Genomic DNA, 18,482 nt, shown 5'->3' on the forward strand with positions numbered 1-18,482 from the left:
TACACCAAACCTGGGAGATCGAGAGGTGGGGAACAAAGTCATGTGGAGCAAACAGAAGGCAAGAACAGGGGAAGGAGAGAAGTTAGGCAGAAAAGAGAGTGACTGTGAGGGCAGAGAGGGATAGAAAATCACAGGCAAAATGTAAAACCAGTAAAATCAGTTGGGGCTGGGATTCATTGGAGACAGCAAGCCTGAGAAACTGAGAAAGACAGAAATGGTACATGTGTAGGGGAGGATATGCTGTGTGACAGAGTCCCTGTAATTGAACCCCCATTTCATTATGGCTTTATGCATGTGCATGAGTTCTTCAAATTTGGCAAGCATTTAATCAGATGCCTATATCCCCGAGAAATCTAGTGGGTGTTCAACATAGATGCTGTGATGAATTTGAAGGGCTTAGACAATACTAATTTAAGGAGGCAAATATTGAAGTTTTCCAAACAAACTCCCTTTTTTTAGATAGATATTGGTTGAAACCTTACGGGCCGAAGAAGCACACGTTGAATCCTACTGATATCTGTAACATCTCTCATTTCATCCTGCAAGAAGACATTTTGGTGGGTTTAGAAAAACAAATCGAGCCAACGCACCTAAACTAAAATGTGTTAACAGCACATGTGGGACATCAGGAGTCAACTGATCTGATTTTCTTGTAGCTTAAACTAGATCACATTAAGAGCCTAGATCTGGTTAGAACCTTTTATTCTTATTGTATAGCAAGAAGATTATATGTAGCAGCCTGATCTCCTTCCTGGGCTTACGTGAGGTTGTTTATGGCGTGTAGGATATGAAGAACTCTTGCTTGTAGCACTTCTGCATACTGTGGGAGAATCCTGTTATTGTTCAGTGACTATTGTTAAACTCCCAGGCAGGGTCTGGGTGTGTGGCTGCTAGCTAAGTGTTGAACGTGGGGTCTAACCACAGGTGCTCACCAGAAATAGAAAGTAGCATTACCCAAGACTGTTAAAAAGAAATCAGCAGTAGGAAGACTGCAAGATGTAAAACACAAAGGAGGAGCTGGTAAGTTAGAGGAGGATGTGGTTCCATACTACAGTGTGAGACTGATGAGTTCTTCATAGCATTTAAATGCCAGTTCAGGGTTGAGCTATTTATAGCATTGGAAGCAAAACACAGGTCTGAGTTAAAGTATGAAAATAACTGTATTAAGGAAGAATTCTGCCTTTGAAGCATGCAAAAGTACAGTATGATAACACAGCTGGCAACTGTCCACTAGAACTGGAAAATGGATGGGAGATAAAGATCTGAGAATTGAGTAGAAAGACATTGAAGATCTCAGAGCAAGGATGAGTCCTTTGACAGGTACTACAGTTGGAGTTTCTCTCTAAATCCAGTGGCCCCAGTTCAGGGTTTACCCATTGCAGAGACTCTGGCGGAACCCTCAATGCTGATGCCAACAATGGATCTGCTTTCTAAATTTCAAGTATGGTTCAGCAAAGCACCTTTCACCAATGCTTAAAGAGCCACCTGAGTATATACCTGGGGATGTATGGTGGCCTGAGGTACAGTTCAGCATTAAAATATTGATGTGTTAATATTGGCTTTCTGCAAGCTTATTTTGTCAAGTCATATTAGTGCGTGCTCCTTTTCCAGAGATTGGGTCTGAAATAAGCACAGGACTTTCCTCTTCTTGACAAGCAGGTGATTATGGACAGTGCCAAGCTAAGGTTCACTCCACGGCTCCCTCGTATGAACCACCTTGACCAAATAGCGAAAGCGTTATCTCAGTCTTCTCCCTAACCAATGCCTTTCTTCTCAGTCGAGTTTTTAGGGCTTATGGGAGATTTTCTGGTCTTTTTTGAGGGAACATTGTTGGTTTTTCTTTGATACTATCTCTCGACCTTGTGGACAGGAGGATTGATAATGGGATACTGATTGGAAAAGCTGGTGTTGCACAGGCTCCTAGGGTTGGTTGGGTGCCTGTCACAAATGATCACCTTTTAGTCCTCTGGGCTTCTCAGCTGATGCACTGTCAGCTCTTCTGTGCTGGAACAGTCTTCATGGCCAACTATCAGGGTCTCAGTTTCCAGTTACCCTGCTGTGCTGCTGCTTTTCCTGCTCCTTTTAGGGCGTGCCATGGAGAATTCATCCAAACATTGTACTTCTCCTTTGACTCTCAGCAGCATCAATATTTTCTTCTCAGATGAGCTACTTTCATGGATCTCCTGTGAGACACTTCCCTAATTCAAAGCCATTTGTCTGTTGCTCAGTTCAAGATCCTAACCGTGCTTAAGATAAAAACCAAGCAAATTTGGCAGTGCTAGCTGAAGCTAGCATTAGTCTGTGCTTCTAATGAGACATTTTAGCATGGGACATACAAGAAAGTTAAATGAGCACAATGATAAGCACAGTAATAAGAAAGATTGTTGCATCCTGCTTGCTGCTGGGGAAGAGGTAACTGGAGCTGAATTCTGCAGCGCACCACTTCCCCTTGAGACATCCTACACAAACAGTGACCTGACACATTTTCACAGGAAACACCAAAATAAGTGTCATTTGGAATTCTGTTCTGAAAGTTTGGTATTCAAGCACAATTTTGAGGCTGCCCTGTGATCACCAGACTGATTAAAAATGCTAATGAGAAGCTTGTATGATTAGAAGATTAGTACTGTCAGAACTTTGATCTGCCTCATTTGTGTACACAGAGAGGGAGAGACACACACAGTCACAATGAGAACTGCTTTCATGGGTAGCATATTTCTTTCGTGTAAAGGATTCACAAAAGATCTCTTAACTTCTTCGGTTTTTGCTTCTTAGTTTCAGTTCCTCACAGCGATGGCCCCAGGGTTTCTATAGTCACTAACTGTTACCTCTAAAACAGACAGCTTCTATAGCTAGAGAAAGGAAAAAAAACTATGTCAAAAAAGGCAATATTATACTTGCATTCCTGTAACTAACCATGTGCTTTGGGCTGATCCATGTGATGTTCATAGGACAGGACAGAATTAATTAAAATCCCTCACATTTGAAACTCAGGACCTCTAACTGCTTCAGTTCCATGGTATTTGTGTAAACAACCTATAGACGCAAATATGGAAATCAGCCCCATCCCCAGACCCAAATTTACCTCAATTCCGGACAAACTTGTCATTGCATGTCTTAATACCAGTAACTCTTCAGATCAGCAGTGCCATGGCTTTGAAAATGTCTTTATTGTAAAGAGCAAGTAAGAAAATAAACCTGGTAAATATAAAAATCACAAGCAACCTCCATCAGCTAAAGGGAGAGACCCAACCATCAGGAAAGACTCTCTGAAGCCATGGCCCTCATCTGCCTTACCAGTGAAGAAGATTATAAACTTACGGCAAGTGGATACCGAAAAAACAACAAATCTCTGCAATCACTTCCAGTGTCACCATTCTTCTGCTGCTAGACAAATTCTTCATGAAGAAAACTACAGTCTTGCCAGCACCGCAACTCCTATGAAACACAGAACAAGGGGATGGCAGACTGGTGTTCACATGGCCACTTTGAGTGGAAGGCAAGGCTCTAGTCCCAGAAAAGAGGTGATAAAAAGCCACGTGAAGAATTAGCTCTCTGGCATTATGAAAGCTGAAAGCATATGCAGTGGCATCTCTACCAACACGGCCAACCAACAACTTCACTGGAGCTTAAAGGTCTTCAATGAAAAAAGTCCACTACAAATAACGGTCCCCATCTAAAGAGCTTCTGTTGCTGTTCTCCAGCTCCCCGTGCCTCTGCATCTAATTAGACTCTAAGTTCTTTCAATCAGAGATGGCTTTCATCATTCTGGGTTCAACGGTGAGATTTCCTACGTGGCCCTGGAGAGAAATAAAAGGACATAAACTGACTTGTAATCTTCTCTACTACCTTTTTTGTAGTAGGCAAGAGCTTTCAGAATTACTTTTCCTCTCTCAGCAGCTATAAAGGGAATGAAAAAGAGGAGACTGGGGCATGTCTTGGTCCCATTCTTCTAACACGCGGCTGTTTTCCTGCTTTAACCTAAATCAGAAAGTCAAAGGCCCACCAGAGCCTAGGTGCCCCTGGAACGTGAACAGTTGAGGCACACAGGTCTCTGTAGCCGTCCGAGTAATCCCTTTTGCGCTTGAGACAACTGGGCGGCCTTCAGCGTGAATCTAGAGCAATTTCAGATGCCGTGTGCACCAGAGCACCGAGCACTGCACTGCCACCTCTCACTATAGCGGATATAATCCGTAAACATGAGAAAAACCCCACATTTGCACAAAGATGGGAAAACACAGAGGATCAGCGATATTTTATTTGTGAAGATTTGCTTTAGTGGGCTAGATACTTGTATTGTAATTATGATGCCATCAGAAACAACGCCAGACATGAAGCGTTGCATGTTCTGAAGTACGAGGGCAGAGATCCAGAGGGAGCCACCCGAAAGGCCTTCCGTGGTGAGCCAAGCGCTGCACAGAAAAGATCACACCAGTTCATCCCGTTTCATCTCCACGTGCTCCCGGACACCCGGCAGAAACACCGAACCGGGGCCGGTGCTGCTGCGGGAAGTCCCCGCAGCAGTTCGGGTGCCACCGCTGCCCGCCCCGCCGCTCTGCCCCCTCAGCCCCTCAGCCCCGCTCCCCGCGGCCGCCGGCCCGCCCCGCTCCAACGGCCGCCCGCGCCCCTCGGGCAGCGCGAGCCCAGCCCTGCCCTCCCACCGCCCCAACGGCTCCCGCGCCTCAGGCGCCGGCCGCTGCCCGCTCCCCTCCGAGCGCGCACGGCCCCGCCAAAGGCCTCACCGGGAGCGGGTAATTCCTGCGCCGCGCAGGGGGAAGGATTAATTCGGCCGGCTAATTCCGCCCCCCCCCCCGCCCCGGTTCGGGGAGGGGAGGGTACGCGCGCGTTGCCATGGGCGCCGGAGGAGCCCCCAGAAAGTTGCGGGAGAGGGGCGGGGAGAAGGGGGCCGGGCCGCCCGCCCGCCCGCCGGGGCTGACTGGCCGCTCGGCGCCGCGCGGAGAGCCCCGGGGCCAGCGGCTCCCGCGGCGACGGCTGTAACGCCCACCTGCCGCCAGCGGCTAGCGACGGCGGGACGGCTGGGGGGAGGAAAGGGATAAACTTTAAACTTGGCCGGGGCGGGCAGGGAGCCGCGTGGATGCCGCCGTCCCTCGGCGCCGACTCGCAGCCCGCGGCACGCTGCCGGGCGGCCGCTGCCCGAGGAGCGCGGGGCGCCGCCGCGCCGCTTCCTCCGCCGCTGGCCATGGGGCGCGGGGCTCAGCCCGGCCCCTGAGAGCGGCGCCGCGACCCCCCCCGCCCCCGGTCTGCCGCCGCCTTCCCGCGCCGTCGCCCGCCTCCCTGCTGCGCCGCTGCCGACCTGAGGCGTTGGGCATCGGCTGCTCCCCGCGCTGCAGCCCGGCCGACATGGAGCCGTGCGCGGGAAGCCGCCGGGACTGATCCCCGCTTCCCGAGCGACCCGCTGGCCGCCCCCTCGGCGCCCGCGCTCGCTCCGATGGAGCCGGACGAGGCGCCGCTCGCCCCCCCGAAGACCGCGCTGCTTATGCTGAGGAAAGTTCGCAAGAGGCGGGAGATGCTGCTGCAGCAGCTGGGCTTCATCTGCGCCATCCTCTTCTTCGTCTGGTGCATGTCCAGCCTGCTCTCCAGGCTGGGTGAGTGGCTGCGGCGGCAGGACCAGCGGACCCCGGGAGGGCGGCTGGAGCGGGGCCCCGGGGGTTGGCGGGGTCGAGCGTCCGCGGCGGTTCCCGTTTCGCGTTGCTCGGTGGAAACAGCCCGGCGGGCGGGCGGGCGGCGCGGGTTCCCGAGGAGAAGCCCCCGCGCCGGGCAGGTGCGTGGCCGCAGCCCCGGGCACGGCGGGCAGCGGCGTCGCTGGCGCCCGGCGGCCGAGAGCTTGCCGGCACCGAGCCCTCGGGGGGCTGCGCGTCGGGAGCCGAAGGGGGTGGCTGCGGGCGGCCCGGAGGTGGATTCCCCCCGCCGCCGCATCTGAGCTGGATCCTCTCCAGCCGCTCGCCGTCCCCTCTGCAACTTCGGGCCGCCTTTCGGTTTTGTCCGTAGGTTGTAAACCTCCATCAGCTGCAACCGCTTCTTTTCTCCATCTTCCCCCTCCGATCACCGTCCCCAAATTACAGTGTGGATTTGACAGAAAATTCTGCGTTTTAGGCGAGGAACAGTGCTAATCTCGTGTTTTATAGAGCGAGTCTGTTGCATCCTTGGTTGGTAAACTGTTGCATTTCTAATTAACTACATCATTCCCCTTCGTGTTTTTTTTTCCTGCCTGCCGGCACAGTTTGGGCTGTAAGTGTGCAGCTTTAGGCCCTCTTCCTGCAATATGCTTTGCATCCCTGCGATAAGCAGTCTAAGGTTGCTGGGACAGCACATGAGGTCTCTAGGTAGGTCTGCCAACACTCCTCGAGGATTTGAGAACAGAACCAAACTAAGCCCAGATCCTATGTCCACGTTTAATGTAAGAAAATCTGATTGCAGCAGAAGTAGGATGGGTCTTCTGCTTAAATTAAAGCTGAAGTTAAAATGTGTGCTTTAGGGGAAGAAAAATCTGGTGGAAAGTGTCATACTTTCTAATGCTCTTGTGCTCAAATTATTTCCTGTGTTGTTTGAGATATATCTAGGATAGCAACAAGCCATCCATGTAAGAATTCAGTGTCTCAGACTATATTAGCATATTGCTTATCTTAAAACTTTTAATTTTTTTTTTAATTGTGGTTTTACAGTATACTGTTGCTTTCTTTATTTAGAACTGTTTGTCATGCTGATGTGTTTTTTTTTTCCTTGCACCAGCTGGTTATTTTCATAAACTTACTTGTTTGTAAAAGCAAATAAATGGGGTACGATTACGTTTACATAGTTGGGAGGGGGGGTTGTTGCAGATAACAGTTTTTGAGAACTTTTCTTGGTTTGCATGAAAAATGTTATGACTTATGAAAGTTTTTAATCTCCTGGGTTATCAACTAAATCCCTCATAACCTAATTTTTGATGGTATGCTGCATCAGGTAGGTTTCTTTCAGCTGGCTAATTTACAATATATTGTATCCCTAAACACTGACCATCTGTTAGTTGTGGTGTTATATTATTTTAGCAAATACTCTAGCCAAACTAACTTCCAAGCTAGATTTTTTTGCAAGAGTCACTGTAGCAAAGCACAAGCATTACATGATGACTGAATATAAACCCTTAAGATCAGCCATGGAAGAATTTTTGTTATAATATGTTCATTTGAAATGGATAAAGTCGAGATGGAAGTGATTTAATTAAGAGCTTCTGTTCTTCCTTTGATTATTATAATTGCATATCTTGCATTATCACAAGTGCTCTTTCTGTACTCTATTCAGCAAATTCCATTGAGAATGCTTCTGAAATACAAGTTTAGGCAAAAGCTCCGTTGACTTCTACAGAAGTTTGTTTTTCTTAAGACTTGTGGGGATTCACAATGCAGTTATTTTCCATTTTCCTTGAAAAGTTGTGCAGGGATTGATATTATCAAGTATACCCAACACTGAAAAGGTCAGCCCCTAGACTCACAGTAAATCAAAATGTAGCTGGAACATGTCCATATGCATTTTTATTTTTTGAGACATCAGTAATGTAATATGTGCAAGTGCAGATGACTAAATGGAAGTGTGATTGTTGCTCATGTCAGCATAGCTGGGCTGGTTTCATCTATAAGAACTGCTAAGTGTGGAGTTTCACAGGTGCAGGCTTCAGCATTTGCTTGATGCAGAATGTTTTCCCGTTATGGGTCGCAGCCAGGTATTCTGATAGCCAGAACATGTTAGCAGCTCTGATACTGTACCTTCGTAGCTAGTTTCACCCTTTGTAGCACCTAGCGTCTGTATGTTGGCATCTGCCCCAATCATACCTTGGTTTTGCTGCATTCACATACTGATGCTCTGTCCATGCTTGTCGCTAGTAGGGGCATATAGGCCAGTTAAGGTGATGCGGGAAAAAATTAGTGACAATGGGCATAACCTCTTTCTGTTTAACATAGGCCGAGAATCAGCTATTGCAGACAAACATGTTTTGTCAGAAATATGGAGGAATAGAAGGTTGATGGCATCACCTAACGGGACACATGAAGGAAAGAACTGTACAGAGCCAGGTAAGATCTAAAAACTTTGCAGTGTCTTGAGATGTATTGCGTAGTGCTGTCATGACCAAGTTGCGGTTACATGTTAGGGTAAACATAAAAATGTCAAACTTAAAAAAAATCAGGACTGTTCTGTGTAGAAATAACATTTATTGTGCTGTATAATGCCATGACTTTATCCTCTAAGGTAAAAGTTCATGTTCAGCTATAAGAATGTTTTGGGGTCATTATGAGACTTGTGCTGATAATTTGATTTCTCTAATTTTTTTTCTTTTAGTGACTATTCCTATCTAGCTGATGCTGTGTATATTGCACTGGTAATGAGAGATTTACTCTTCTTGAAACTATGGGTAGCTAAACATGCAGTGTTTGAGATACCATGTAAGCACAGTAATTTGTACTCATCAACATTATACATTTAATCATGTTTTGCTGGTTTAATGATAAACTGTGTATTCAGAGTAGGAATTTATATGGTGTGGAGAGGGATGATGAGGTAAGTAATATGGAAACACTGGAATCCATTTTATTTCAGGATATCTGTCCTGGCCAGGCAACAATAATTGATTGAGGGCAGGGATAGATGACGCATTTTAATATCAGTGTTAGTCCACAATGCTTTCATCTTCCCATCTGTCTTTCCAGCTTGTATTTCCTTTCTCTCTCTCTCCTTGCCTCTCTGTGGTTTACAGTGTGGGGGAGATGAGACATTTTGCCAATGGCACTAGCCAAATTAATTTAAAGTTCAGATTTTCTTTTTTTTTTTAATACGACTCTTTGATCAACGCTGTGTGACAGCAGAGTCGGTGCCTCCTTGCAGACAGTGACAGCATGAGTTCTGGGATACTGTCAGCCCCAGGCAGGGTTTGGAGCTCAGTTACAAGTTTGTTGTAATGCTGAGGCACCTTTTGTATAGATTGAGGATCACCACCGTGCTTATGCACTTCTGAGAGGAGTGGAAGAACATCACGTGAAGTATGTGGGTCTAAAAGCTTTAACTGTATCATCTTTATGTCCAAGAACTTCTCTGTGCTTCTGTTAAGAACTTTGTGGCTTAGTTTTCTGTTGTCTGCATCTGTAACCTTACGATGCTGTTGATTTGTCTGTCACAGTTGTTCACAGACAAGAAAGAAGACAAAAATTGTGTTCTTAGAAATGTAATTATTCTTGATGAATAGTCAGAAAATACTATGCTTTCCCACTCCTCTTTCATTTTTCTCCACGTATGTAGATGCATCAGCGTGATCATGTCTGAACACGTGCTTGGCAGCACACTTGAAGCCAAGCCATCAAAGGACACAAAATTGTAGAAGCTGGATCAGAAAGACGCCCGTCAAAGTTCCTGAATTTCCATTTAGCATGAATGAGGACTTTTTTACATTGATATGATAAAACTGCCCAGGGAAAACGTATGCTTATGTGTAAATTTGATTACCAGGAGAAGTGCTGACTTCTCCAGATGTTTAGAACAAGTAGCTCAGCTCTCTTCATTCCTCTAAAACTGTAAGATTAGTTTAAGAAAAATTGGGATAAATAAATAAATACAGTCAGGTCATTTTGATGTGCTTTCTGAAATTCAGGTCATTGAGGTGCACTTTTCTCTGCAGCCACAAGAGCTGGGCACAAGAGAGGCACAAATATGCCTCAGGATGCTAAGGTTTTAAGAAAAATATCATGAAACGTGCATTAAATTAATGATTTCTAGTCACAATGCTGGAATTAACCTTTCTTTTTAAAGGTGTTTCTTCTGTTAGAACACAGATTTACAGATCGAATATGTCATAGGATTGCAATTATAGCATTTCTTAGTCACTTCCTGTTATTCTGCAGTTATGTACAACCTATCTCTGTGTATCTTCTGCAGCTGAACAGGGGATTTAGATGGTGCAAGAGTGGCTAGATGTAAGATAGCTGCAAATAAAGGGAGCATCTGAAAATATCTGAAATTGATGTTTGTTAGACAGGAATGGGTCTCTAAGAACCCCATGATTGTTATTGCTCAGTAACAATTTCTGTAGATTTTGGGTTTTTTGGTGGGGTTTTGCTGGTTTGTTTTTCTGTTTGGTTTTGTGTTTGTGTTTTTGTTTGGGTTTTTTTCGTTCTTGTCTGGTAGCCAGAGATTGAGATTTGCCCTGTAATGAGAAGAAGATACAATGACCTAAAGCCTGTCAAAAAGGAGCAAGTAGCATAGCTCATCTCCATTTGAATGTAGCTTGTGTAGCCCCGTGACTACATCTGGAGCAAGTTGTCCCAGAAAAGGTCAAGAGACTTGATGAAGATTGCATAGAAAATTGTTGAGAGAATGTGGATTTTCAGTTATAATATGCAAGGTTTCAGTCATGCGCTTATCCCAATGTAATGAAAATCTCAAGAGTGTGCTCTAAAACACTTTAAATGGCTGGACTTCATTTCTGGTCTTTTTTGTTTTTGATCGTAAGAAGAGATAGTTAATATGTGTATATGTTGTATGAATACACTTCTCTCTGTAGGCTCCTTTATGAGATGTACTTTTTCTTAACCTATGTCATTTCTGTATCTGCCTTAAGCACTGGGGCCCTACAAACGCATGGGTGCGTATATGGCGTATAGCAGTTTTCTTATGCTATGTGGCTGTTTTTCTACGTGTGTTTAAGATACAAGAGCTTCATAATATCTTGGGAAATGCAATTTTTTGCTGAAAGCCTGTTAATCCTTTGTGTCACTGCAGTGCTATTGCTGTGCTCCCTCTTCATTAGTTGTCAGAAATTGCAGCTATAGAAGTTTATAAGACCATCAGATCCTTGTAGTTCATGACAGTGGTAAGAAAGACTCACCCTTCATAATATATCTTGGGAGAAAAACTCCATAAGCTTCTAGAAGTAATGTTAGAAGCTTGTGGAAGCTGCTATATGCTAGAAGCTCACATAGCCTACACTGTCTCATTTACTGAAGTAGCTCATTTTGTATTGTGTTCTGGAAATGTTATTAATGCTTCTGGGGCCATTGGATTAGAACAGAAAAAATTTTGAAGTCTTGGCAATGGTGTTTTAAAAAAGAACCCTGATGCTCTGACAAAGGAAAGGAAAATATATACGTGTGTGTATATATGTGTCTGTATGTATGTATATAAGTAGAAGAGAAAGATTTTTTTTTTCCCCCTAAGATTTGGAGGTTAGAGGGACTTAAGAGTATCTTAAGAGTATCTTAAGAGGTGCCATGCATTTATTCTGATAGTAACTATTCTGCAGTTGTAAGGGTTATAGATGCTATCTATCCCGTAACAGCAGCAAAGGAACTGTAGGGCAGCTGCAGGAAGGTGGAGCATTTGTGAGCACCAAGCTAACTAAGTTCTAGTCTGGACTAAAGCCAAATCCTTGCGAAAGTTAATGTATTGTGTAGCAGTTTTGCACTGAAGATCCTTCCTGGCTTGAAACTTCCCCTTTGATGGAAGCTCCTCTGCTGTGAAAAGATACAAGTCTTTATATCATTCTGGATCAGACTGGAGGGCTTATAGATTCTATGCAGAATGCTCCAGACTTCAAAAATTTCAGGAGAGCCTGGGATTTTTGAATTATGAGTGTTCTGCTTATTTCATATTGAGTAAGTCTCTGGATGGCTGCTGTGGGTATCCCGCTTTGAGGGAAACAAAACTGCCTTTTCTGTATGGCTCTGAAAATTTTCCTGGGTAAATTTCTGTGGGAGGAGAGGTTGATATGACCCTCACTTAAAGCAGAGTAATCAGGAAGGGACAGTTGTTGCCTCTAGCATCTTAACAGATCTCATTAGTTTGCAACCATTTTTTTTGCCTTATCCAAGTCTTTACTTCCATCTGCCATCAGTTCGCTAGCTTGCAGTGCCATCTGCCCAGCAAGTCTGATTTATAGCTTCTCTGCTCGAATGGCCCACCTACCTCTTGTTTCAAAATGTTCCCATGACTCCCTGTCCTCCAGAACTCTGAGTAACGTTTCCAGGGCAATTACAAGCTGGGATGGCTGGGTGGTGTGTTGCTTCCAACCATGTCACACCACTGGGTCGCGTTAGGCTGTTAAAGCAACTGATCTGGACTCCTTTCTGTTGCAAATGTGTTCAAGTAATCCCTGTATACAGTACAGACAATATTTAAATTACTTGCTGTGAACTGGAAATATATTCGGATACATTTCTATTAGTCTTGTGACACTAGTCAGTGAGCTGCCTTGAAACTGAAAGAGTCGGTGGGGTTTTCTGTCTAGCGGTTTGTCAGCTGTGGACAGTTCATGAGGTATGTTGGTTTTAAATAGCTGGGGATTTGGTTCAAGTGTGCTCCTCTCATTGTTATCAGTGGGTAAAGATGAATTGTGGTTTGGGGGAAAGGCAGGGGTTAGCATCTGTTTCTGAGCCATGCTGCCTTTTTACTTCAGAATTAAAAGGCCTGTTGCAGCAATGCTTCTGTCCTTGCAGTGAGAGAGGAAGAATCAGTCCTCTACAGTGAAATAAAGTGTTTCCCAGCAGCATGTGTGCAACTGAGTTCTGAGTTAGAATCAAAAGTCATTAAGTCTGTGTATATTTTACACTGTTAGTTATAACCTCGGGGACTAATGTAGGATGTGATGCATTGTAGAGAAACTACAGAAATGTTGGACATTTTTGTTAACATACCATAGAGAGTACAAGAGCCTGTTACTTTTTCTACAAAAATCGATGACGATGTTCTCACTGACTACAGAAGACGGGACTGACTCTTCAACGTAATTTTCCAAGAGGATGGAAAAAACCTTCTTGTACATTTATAGTAAAGACACTATAGGAAGAATTGATTTCCATGAACTTTATTTAACAAGCGCAGTGCTTAGTTAAATGCGTCATTCTCAATATGCTGGATTGATGTGTCCTTTTTTTTCTTAATCCTGGTAGACACCTTAATATCTAAGATTACAAACTTTGTGTTATAAATGCTGATCTAAACATACTTTTGTTGCTGGTGGAATATGTAATTTTGTGCTGATGCAAATTCTCTTTAAACAATGTGATAATAAGTATTTCTTTTAAACAGTGCGCTCGTGATCTTCCCTAGATCAAAATTCCATTTTGTAGCAGGGATAAATGCCTTGGAACCCCACTTTTAAGGAGGTGGTATTAATAATTTCACTGCAACTCTTTGTTTTGTGAACTGTCTAAATTGGTAAGCTCAGCATGACCTGCAGGTTCTCTCGCTAGGCATTTGTACAGTACCTAGCACAGAAGGACTGTGGTCTCACTGAGGAAATACAGACAGCAACTGTTACATTATTTGCAAATATTCCCCACTAGCCTTTTAGTCAGACTTGCTCACTGCCTTGATGCATAGAAAATATGCAGCTATTGTAGTACGACAGATTTATTGATAGTGCATACATTTTGATTTAAAATGTTTCTTTACTCCGATGTCTTATACCGTCAAAGACCAGGAAATTTACCAGCCTTAGATATGCTATTCTTGCATTGGTCTGAAAGGAAATGAAAATGAGGAAAGGTTAAAGAAAAAAATTCTTAGTTGCTTTATGCATATGGTATTCACATAACATATAGGCGCAGTGTCCAGCAAGTGTGTGTGTATATGCACAGATGCACATATTTATGTAGTAGTAAGACTTACTAACCAGCTAGCATGTAGCTTATTTGTGTAGCCACGTCATACGCTTGTGGGGTTTTATTTGTCCTGGGTTGGTTTGGGGTTGTTCCCCGCCCCCCCCAGGTGTCTCTGGACTCACTCTTCTCCCTGTAGATGCTGAGCAGCAGACTTTATTGATTGTGATCTCACTTGGATGGTTTCTTTTTGCAGGGGGAGATAGATGCGTGACAATTTTAAACCACTTTTAGCAGACTAGTTGAGGGCAAATGACAAACATTTCATGGCAAGTTTTTCTTGTGTGGCTTCCAAGGTCTCCTAATCAGAATTCAGACCTAGATTTAGGTTGAACTTTTGACACTCTGCCTGGCTTATTGATGTGGGTGTTAAAAGGGTTGGCAGGTAGATGTCATTGAAGTTAATTGGGAAAAGTGTTTTGTTTATTTTTTTGTGAACCCGTTTAGAAAATGTGCTTTGTTTGAAGCTACAACTTAAAAAAAAAATAGACAACCTTCTCTCTGAGCTGTTCATTTTCTAGCAGTGTATTAGTACTGGCATCCAAAATAGTAGAAAGAAATAAGACAAACATCTCTCTGTGGTTTAGCTCAACCTGCCAGCAGCATCCCCTGGAGAGCTGAGAACAGAAAACAAATTCCAGGGTAATTTATCTATTTCCCCAGGTCTAGGTGCCAAGTTTGAGTGTCTGACTAAAATGCCATTTACAGATGTAGTAAACAATGGCAAAGGAAATAGAAGGAAATACTACTTAATATATTACTCTATATTCTTAAAACTAACAAAAATGTTACTTGATATAATCTTTATTTCATATGACAGTTTTATTTACAGTTGGTTTTAGTCCAGTTGAAGCACACTGTAGATAAGGATTTTTACAAGCTAAATCTTTCCTCTGAAACTAAGAAGCAGGCTTGAAACAAAAATCAGAATTTCTAAAATACAGCAACTTCAGAACCAAATCTAATATCTGTGGACACAAGCCCTTGGAACAAAATACCCAGGTTGAATGCTTTAGAGTGCTAGACTAAGATCTAAAGTTTCCTGTATTAGCCCAGCTGTATTATTTAGATGTCTGCCTATATTTCAAACCACGTTACTTAAATATTGCTCAAATGTTAATGTAGTGCAGTGTTAACAGTGCAACGTCTCTTCTTTTGAGACTGCAGCCAACTCACGCAGACAGCAGCTGTGTAAACTAGTGACCTGAGGTCAAAGTGGAAATAAGTGGTAGAACAAAGAATCAAATCCAGATACCTCAGTCCTGATCTAGCTAGTGCAAAGATGATATTTGAACAGAAGTTGGGACTAATGTGACCTCCTGAAGTTCCATCCAACCTGAGCTTTCCTGTGGTCTGGTATGGAAACCAAATGAAGTGCATTTCACTCAGGACATACTTGAAATCCTGAATTGGGGATTTCAAAATCAGAGTTAATGGGACTTGGGCGTGCAGGTCTCCATGGCATCACTGACTGTCTCACCCTTAATGTGGGGTAAAGTGTATGTATTTAGATCTGTTCTTCACTAGTATGACCATGGAGATAGACCTTCCTGTGTGGAAATCTGCTTCATTTTCCACTCAGAAAATTGTGCTGTTGGTATAAAAGCTGTGTTTAAATTTACCCATCCTTATCCACTGCAGTTTCACTTTCAATCCTTGCTTTTTACCTTCTTGTCTGTGACATGTCACCATGTGCTGCAGCTGAGACGGAAAATGCTGCTATATTGCTTTGTAACATACACAATTGTTACCACACCTCACTTCACTGTTGGATGAAGCGGGCTGAAAAGGCATTGTAAATCAGTCTGTGAGCATTAATCCATACTCCTGGGATTGGCCTAGGACAGAGTATTTATGAGGTGCTGGATTGTTTGATAGATGTTAAAACTCTGCACTCATTACTTCATCTCTGTGCTCTCAGTGTCTCATCAGTCCATAACTTGGACCACGAATGTGGAGGATTCAGGCAGAACTGGACAAGCACAGAACTCTGGCTGCGGGGAGATAGACTGTGAAAAGCACCTGGAGGTAGAAAATGGTCACCAGAAGCTGCAAGAGGAATAGAGAAATTTGGGATTTGGAATAGGGTGGTAGAAGGACTAAGATTATCGTGGAGCCTGGAGTTGGAGGACAGGCAAAAGGGACGCAAAGACGTGAGTGTAGAGAGACTGAATTTGTATGATGAACCAGGAGAGAATCCTGGGAATAGCAGGGCAAGGGTACAGGCTCTGTGAAGTAGTAAGCAGAGAAAGTGATAAAAGAGGTGTGAAAAATCAATATGAGGTGAGAGGTTTGGGTTTGGCTGGATGAGGAATCTAGAATGAAGAGCAAAGGGAGTCACTAAAAAGGGCTTAAGTTACAAATGTGCTACCTTTTAGCCTTGTGTTTGGCACATAAATTGGAAGTAATAACAATTTATATGTATTTTTTAATTTATTTTTTAGGTTTTTGTTTTGGGTTTTTTTTAGCATGGATTGGGTATCAATGAAGAATATTTTCGCAGGTTCTACTAATAACACCATCTAGATTTAGAAAGCTTCACCAAAACCAGACCCTCCTGAACCTCAACTCTGTCTCTCTGAATCTCAGTGTTTGTTTTAAGGGTCAAAATGACTGATTTAGAGATACACTTAGGCACAGTGTGCAATTTCATTACAGTAAATTAAACTTTCTTCTGCTGATATTACTGATAACCCTCATAAGTGAATTATTTTTTCAGAAGTTACAAAATTTTGTTTAACATACCTATTACTATATTCATTAATGCCAATGACTTTTTACAGAATAGATGTGGTTATCCACCTAGCAGTCTGAAAATATTCCATGAACCTGCTGTCAGTTAAACTGGCATCACTCCCCTTCTACAGGAAAACAAGACCTGCAGGCAATACAGAGTGATGGCTTCCTTTATTCTTTTAAGTTGACAGACATTGAAGACATTATAGTAGAAAACGTAATAGCCTTAGACACCGAGTCAAAATCATTCCTTCTGGGACTCTATTGGTAAGTTGAAGTACAGCAGAGCAGACACTTAAGGTAGAACTCAGGCTATATGTATATGTATTCATTTAATTGTTTCCTTTTTTCAACATTAAATTAACAGTTTAATGTTAATGACAGGTGTTGCATGAACAATCTTGAGAGAAGTGACATTCTCTACCCGTAGTGGGCAACAGTGGCAAATGTGCCTTCCTGAGAGCAAGAAGATAATTTAGACTCTGCCTGTTCAGTTTCTATTACGTGCTTGTTGGACTGTTCTCAGAGATGGCCAAAACCTGATGAATTCTTTTTCCCCTGTGTATGATGTACTCACTTGTTCAGTGGGTTGAGGAAATATGTCTGGATCTATTGCACAGAGGTATTTAAACCTTTGAATAGCAAGATGTAGATATTCACAGATGGTGGGAAATATTTAAACTTTGGAAATGGTAAAGTTAAAATGGTTGAAAGTTATGTTTAGAAGTTCATAGAGACTGCAATGGAGAAAACAGATCAACATCTGGAGTACTGTGTCCAGTTCTGGGCTCCCCAGTTCAAGAAAGATGAAGAGCTACTGGAGAGAGTCCAGCGGAGGGCTACAAGGATGGTGAGGGGACTGGAGCATCTCCCCTACGAGGAGAGGTTGAGGGAACTGGGCTTGTTCAGCCTGAAGAAGAGAAGGCTGCGAGGGGACCTTATAAATGCCTACAAATATCTGAAGGGTGGGTGTCAGGAGGATGGGGCCAAGCTCTTTTCAGTGGTGCCCAGTGATAGGACAAGGGACAATGGGCACAAACTGAGGCACAGGAAGTTCCGTCTGAACACGAGGAAGAACTTCTTCCCTCTGAGGGTGACGGAGCACTGGAACAGGCTGCCCAGGGAGGTTGTGGAGTCTCCTTCTCTGGAGATATTCAAGACCCGCCTGGACAAGATCCTGTGCAGCCTGCTGTAGGTGACCCTGCTTCGGCAGGGGGGTTGGACTAGATGACCCACAGAGGTCCCTTCCAACCCCTACTATTCTGTGATTCTGTGATTCTGTGAACAGATTTTTTTTTTTTTTTTGACTGTGAATCATCATGTGCTTTGAATTTTGTGAGTTCCAAGCCCAAAACATAGACTCTTCGAGAGAGGCATTTGTTCTTTAGGGCTTCTGAGAGCATATCTGCACCGGTATACACTGCCTTAACTCCACTGTGTCATTACAGCCATGACAGTTTACAGCAGCTGAGGTTCTTCCCTACAGGTTTGTTGCTGGATGGCGAGATGCTGTTTCTGGTTTAGTTCTTTGGTGAGAATCTTCCCTCTTACTTTTCCCGCCTTTGTAAAGGTTGCAGTATTTGCCTGATTATGTCACGCTTCTTTAAATCCCACCACAAGATCTTTGGCTACTGTTGCCTAAAAATGTAAGGGTTTTTCTTACCTTCTTAAGCCTTTCACAGTCCTTGCCTTTCCCTGTCACTGCTAGCCTTTGTCTGCTTCCTTTACCTGCACTGAAACTTTGAGATGAGTTTCTGATGCCTGTTTGCCTTTTCTTGTTATTATTGTGCAGCCCCTTGCAGATTAGTATGTGAAAGAAACTATCTGCAATGCTGTAATTCTCTCCTTTAATGTATCTCACTTCATGAAGCCATGAACATCATGGTGCTCTCAGGAGATCGGCCAGCCAGGATTGACTAGACAGGAAAGAAGTCAAAGCTAGCATAGTAGTTGATCCTGTCTCAGTTGTGCACAGAGGCTTTGCTCGTTGAGGGTGGAGGGAGAAGAGAAACATCCCTGTAGACCTGTGGTGTTGTCTGTCCTTATTATGAGATGCAGTGGCAGTCCCTAAGAGCACCTAATGGAAATGGACCAGGAAAAGGAAAA

The 18,482-nt window shown here is 43.7% G+C and overlaps 1 protein-coding gene across 3 annotated transcripts in view; it reads left to right on the top strand.

Annotated features, from left to right (window-relative positions):
• The first annotated feature begins 5,258 nt into the window (after nucleotides 1-5,258).
• SLC24A4 (solute carrier family 24 member 4) overlaps nucleotides 5,259-18,482 on the top strand; it is a 100,036-nt gene continuing 86,812 nt past the window's right edge. For 2 of the 3 annotated variants that reach the window (XM_075426206.1, XM_075426207.1), the window contains exons 1-2: nucleotides 5,259-5,606; nucleotides 7,959-8,069. In XM_075426206.1, the coding sequence (XP_075282321.1) occupies nucleotides 5,450-5,606; nucleotides 7,959-8,069 (268 nt within the window). In that variant the 5' untranslated portion in view covers nucleotides 5,259-5,449. Of the gene's footprint in view, nucleotides 5,607-6,241; nucleotides 6,345-7,958; nucleotides 8,070-18,482 lie in introns of all 3 variants that reach the window. The other variant, XM_075426208.1, reaches the window with a different exon arrangement.

Source organism: Opisthocomus hoazin, chromosome 7, assembly GCF_030867145.1.
Source record: "Opisthocomus hoazin isolate bOpiHoa1 chromosome 7, bOpiHoa1.hap1, whole genome shotgun sequence".
Lineage (NCBI taxonomy): Eukaryota > Metazoa > Chordata > Aves > Opisthocomiformes > Opisthocomidae > Opisthocomus > Opisthocomus hoazin.